Source organism: Physcomitrium patens, chromosome 16, assembly GCF_059467195.1.
Source record: "Physcomitrium patens ecotype Gransden chromosome 16, ASM5946719v1, whole genome shotgun sequence".
Lineage (NCBI taxonomy): Eukaryota > Viridiplantae > Streptophyta > Bryopsida > Funariales > Funariaceae > Physcomitrium > Physcomitrium patens.
Window position 1 is genome coordinate 16467428 of NC_143425.1, and position 5178 is coordinate 16472605.

The following is a 5178-nucleotide window of genomic DNA, read 5'->3' on the forward strand; positions in this document are numbered from 1 at the left end:
TGTGATAACACAACTATATGGTGAAAAATAAAAATATAGATGTTATTGTAGAAGAACCTAATAAAAAGATATTATAGAAAATAGGGATAAATATTAAGAAGGTAGTAAAAACTTTAGTTTTAATTAAGATTTCATTAAGAATTTATTAAGATTTAATTTAGAATTTGATTAGGATTTATGAAGATTTCATTTGGATTAATTTAAAATTTAGGATTTAATTAGGATTTACCTAGGATTTATTTAGGATTTATTTAGAATTTATATTTTTATACTTTAAAGGATTCTTTGTTATTTCTTTAAAAGTTTCTATTTCTAGTATTTTTTTAAGATTTTTTTTTTTATATTTCTTTAGGATTTTTTTATTATTATTCTTTGAGATTATGACTTCTTTATGTTTCTTTTGTAACTTCTTAAATAAAAAAAATAAAAATAAAAAATGGTTGAAATTTGATTAGGATTGTTAAGAATTATTTAAGGTTTAATTAAAATTCTATTAGACTTGGTAGGATTTTATTATTGCATTTCTACTTACTTTCTATAATTAGATGTCCAATGCATTCTCAAACAAGAATACATATAATATGACATTGTTGCTTGTGACAAGAGCCATACAAAACCAAGGTTCTACAAAGATACTAGTTTTCATATCATTAGGTAGCATTTTACCTTAATTTCCCGCAATCTCTAAAGTAATATAAGCATATTGCCATGGAAGTCTTTTCAAGGTAATCTAGGTAGGAACTAATTTATGTCAATGAGTGTTGGGGTCAAAATAGAGAATTCATTGTTGGAACATGCATATGGTGTCATATATAGTGTGAGAATTATAGTGTATCGTATATGATCTATGTAGTATGAGAATTAGGATTTTTAGGGCCACCTCCTTGCTTGAGGCCTTCAAACATAAGAATTAATGGCCGATGTTGTCACTAATTACTACATTGCCTCCTTCCAATCCTACATTGAGCTTGGCAAGCCATTTTGAGAATAAAAAAGTGAGAATTTTCCACCAATGAAGTTGGCAATAATGAGGTGATGCCCAAGGAAGCGCTCCTTGGCTGCAACCATCTCCTTTGAGATGTGTAAGCACTTCCTATATTTCTTGATTAGAAACCCTGCACAGTTGCAAGTTAACCCGTCTGGTAAATTCTCTCCAGCCTTAGGGTTGAGAGATAAACCTTCTCATTGAACTCGCATCAAGGTTGTGAGATCATCTCTAGAGGCTTCTACGATAGCTACGTCCAATATATTAGTCGTCGCTGTGATTGTTGTTGGTTGGGCATGTACTGCATTGGCATAAGTGAGTATCATGTTGAAAACCCTAATTGATGAGGGAAACCCTAAAATACTTAGTCTAGAATAAGTGCTGGCTCGGTTGCCAACCTAGCTGCAAAAGAGGATAATACTCTAAAAAATTCTAGCGCAGATTGAGAGCAAGGTAGGTGAGGGTCAGAAAACACGCTGGAGACTATACAATCACAAAGCTTCGCCATCGTGGGTCGGCAAGGTTTCGCCATCGTGGGTCGGCAAGGTTTCGCCATCGTTGGTCGGCAAGGTTTCGCCATAGCTTTCTCAGCGAAAAACTCAACTACCGAAAAATGCGGAGCTCCATTGTGGCCCCCCCGCAAGTACCCATTCCAAACTAGGTTCAAGGACCCTACAGTAAAAAGGACTAACACTAAATTACCATATTTGAAGGGTGAGGAGGATGTGTATATCTAAGGAGGATTTTGCTTTTCTAGTCATCCACCCAAAACCCTCCAGATTAATGAAACAAAACCATATGCCAGCCTGCATTACTACTTGGCAACAAACCCCTAACTGGGCATCCAGAAATACTGAGCAATAGAATACTTTAAGAAAAGTGAGATGTGTAGCTTTCGCACCAGATCAAGATAAAGGTCATGAAAGAAACACAACATTGCTTTTGAAGGAATTAGGACCGAGGACAAAAACTCAGGTGGTGATTGGTGCAAGCTCTAAGACCACTCCAATTTAGACAGCCTCTTTACTTCTTAACAAGACATTTCGCATGGAAATATGTGTCTTTTAATAAACACAATATACATTTGGTCATAAGAAAAAAAACATGAACCACTTAAAATGAAACTATACTGCAAAAGCAGCCTCAAGTAAGGTTTGAAATAGAGGTCAAAATTTTACAACTTTTGGGTGATATTTCCCAGCCTTGTGTTTTCCTGAAGACAACATCTTTGATATGTCCCTGGTGTTTGACTTCGCAGTCTTCGGCAAACTAATTGGCTCACCGAGTTTATCATCTACGTCGTCATCACTCCGTTCTGAAGTGTCAGGCCCGGCATTTCCTTCATCCTGAAAATCATCTTCTAAGTCATCTCCACTTTTGAACACCGTCCGTTTGCCTCCCACACCCGATGATATCTGAGTTGAATCAGTGGCTGTTTCAGCCACCCCACAAAACAGAAGCGAAATGTTATAAGATAAAACTCGTTGCAACACTGCATTTTTCACTGACGTGCAAGACGGATGTCCCTAGTAACAGCTCATTACCTTAAGGTGAATTATACACAGCATTCACTGCCAAAACTCTGGTACATGTCTGTACTCGGACGCAGATTGATGCTTCTAAAAGAAGCATGGCAAGACAAAACTATAGTTAAACGCAAGTGCAGGACTTCTACACTGAATCGTTTATGGACTTACATATTTTTAGCTTCACCCGGGCATTGCCTGCAAACTTCCCACTGTTCTTCTGAGGACAATCTTTGGCAAGATGCGTAACTTGCTCACATATTTTACAGGAACCTCCCTGCTCGAAATGCAGACAATTCACTTAAGCACCTCCTAATCCAATCTGAGAAGTATAGAAACATTTAAGCCTTCCTACGACATTTGCGACGTCAGACATTGCTGGTAAATAATTTGCGTGATTAGAAAGATATGAAAGGAAGCCGTCAACCCAGACTAAAAGAGCCTGCGCACCTCCTGGTCAATTCGGATACATACATTTTAAGAACTGCTTAGTGGGATTTAAAAGTGCACCAGCAAGTTGTCTAATGGTATACCATTAGCAAGCATATTGAAATTATCCGCCTTAAAATATTTACTTCATAAAGAAGAAAAGAGAAATAGTCGTTTATACCTTGGGATAAATGCCGTTTTTATTATCCGGACAGTTCTTGCTAAGATGGCCCCGTTGTTTACACAGGAAACATTCAGCAAATGCCGATCCACCTGCACAATCAAAACTCAACGAACGTAAATGAAAATTATATTGAGATTTACATTGTGGAAAACACAATAATAATAATAATAATAATAATAATAACCTCGACCTTTCTATAGCAAAGAAAATGGCCGTTTCAGTGTCCTCTTCTATCAAATCAAGTTCTAACCTCAATGCTTTCAGAAAAGCATACTTTGCTAATATCATCGTAAAGACACTTACCATCCTTCAGAGGGTTGGGACACTTATCAAGCGAATGTCCAGGTTGACCACAGTTGTAGCATAATTTAACATCCGCACTCTTGAATTCCGAAGGACAATTCTTGAGAGTATGGCCCCACATTCTGCAACCGAGACACATCTGGAGATATACACACAAGTATATATAACTTATTAGCAACCGATTCTTATTTGGTGTCTCTGTCGCACAGCTTCACAACGTTTCGAATCAATTAAAGATAGAACAAAAATGAAAGAAAAAAGAAAACATAATTCTTCCTGTCTGACAAGGTTCTAAAATCATTGAGAATTACTCCTTGCCTTGTGACGATCTTTCTCGCTTTTAGTTGGGCAATGCTTGGCAATGTGGTCCTTGGACTTGCAAAGGAAACAGCCCTCGCCGGGTTTCATCCCAGCTTGACGCAGAGGGTGCTTACTAGAACTTGCAACTTTGGTTTTCTTGGGCACGCCACTACTACCACCAGAATCGTTTGCTCTCTCTCTTTTTGACCCCTTAACATTCCCAACTTTCTTCTCACCTCCATTATCGGTAGAGTCTTTAGTTTCTTTCTCGGCATTACTAGCACCTCCACTACTCGAGGTTACCTCCCCAATGGCAATCGTACCATCTGTATGAAGCCAGTACAAATTATGGCAAAGAATTTGTGCTTTACTACACATCAGTAAGAACTGAGCTGAAGGATCCTTATCTTCCTTGCTACTCAAACCATAGAATACTGAACGGAAGTAGGCCTACAAGCAAAGCGAATTCTATTTCACGGCTGTGGATTCAAACATGCCACCCATTAAACAATTGCTGAGCACTCACTGGGTATACGAAAGAGAACGTTCAGGAAAATCGGACCTACACATAGTCCTATGATGTTCAATTCTCCTAATCAAATTAACCATGCTGAAAACAGCGAATTATAATGTGAAATAATTACTTGCAACAAGTCGTTTCTTCGCGAGCCGTTGCCGCTTGTTCGCCATCGCAAGCTCCAATAAACGACACCAGAGCGCTAAACCTCTCAGACAACCAAATCTGTACAATCAGAAGAACAGAAACAGCCCGTTCGAAACAGAATAATTTCTACGCCTGAAGCTCCACCTGAATCCAACCAAACAGACTGGAGAAGCAGAATCTAAAACTTGGACTGAGTTCCTGGACAAAAACAGTCTCTGAAGAAGCTCTAATCATGCCCATGCACGAATTTGCGACAGACTTGCGAGTGCAGCGACAGACAGACGCATCAACTCGTCGTTGTAACAAACCAGAACCCCCACTCGACGACTGTGAAGCTCAGTCACTCACTCACTTACTCTCATCAGCAAGCAGTTGAAAGGGAGGAGGAGCGTTTAGAAGGAGGGGCCTTCCCCCTCCGCAGGGTTTAGGGTTTAGGGCTTCAAGCATTTAGGGCTCAGATTGGATGGATGTATTCGTAAATGAAGAGATAACATCCGTCGGGTCATCCACATGTGTCTGGTTCCACGTGGTCCTTTGTTGGATTAGGAGGAAGTGTATTCTCATGTGGATGAAACTTCGTTCGGATGGAGCTCATTAGCCAAATACTAATTAATTAAATACCCAAACTTTATAATTTCACTCAAAGTTATTCAACTTGTATGCCTGAGTAACACATAATAGTTAAAGAATAATATTAATAATAATACTACTCCTAATAGTAATCATCATGAATGCTCAACAAGTCATAATTATATGAATGGTAAAGGAATCAGATTATGTTTGTTTT

At 38.5% G+C, this 5178-nt stretch overlaps 1 protein-coding gene across 3 annotated transcripts; it reads right to left on the bottom strand.

The window, feature by feature from the left end:
• Positions 1 to 1964: 1964 nt before the first annotated feature.
• LOC112293206 (uncharacterized) lies at positions 1965 to 4853 on the bottom strand. Of its 3 annotated transcripts, none has more exons than XM_090243537.1 (7): positions 4748 to 4853; positions 4372 to 4446; positions 3746 to 4053; positions 3428 to 3566; positions 3122 to 3213; positions 2683 to 2788; positions 1965 to 2417 (listed from the first exon to the last, which is right to left on the bottom strand). In XM_090243537.1, the coding sequence occupies exons 1-7, from the start codon at positions 4836 to 4838 to the stop codon at positions 2152 to 2154; spliced, it is 1077 nt and encodes a 358-aa protein (XP_090099663.1). In that variant the 5' UTR covers positions 4839 to 4853; the 3' UTR covers positions 1965 to 2151. The 3 variants fall into 3 exon arrangements, with proteins under 3 accessions (XP_090099663.1, XP_090099665.1, XP_090099664.1); XM_090243539.1 differs by having other exon boundaries at positions 4740 to 4797; XM_090243538.1 differs by having other exon boundaries at positions 4744 to 4792.
• Between the last annotated feature and the right edge of the window lie 325 nt (positions 4854 to 5178).

Bases quoted from the DNA above. Each gene is read 5' to 3' on its own strand.
- LOC112293206 (XM_090243537.1), bottom strand. From the start codon at position 4,838: ATGCTTGAAGCCCTAAACCCTAAACCCTGCGGAGGGGGAAGGCCCCTC. The intron at 4,447-4,747 runs GTAAGTGAGTGA...TGAGAGGTTTAG, and splicing joins TCAACTGCTTGCTGATGAGA to CGCTCTGGTGTCGTTTATTG. The intron at 2,789-3,121 runs GTATAAACGACT...CATTTCGAGCAG, and splicing joins AAAACGGCATTTATCCCAAG to GGAGGTTCCTGTAAAATATG.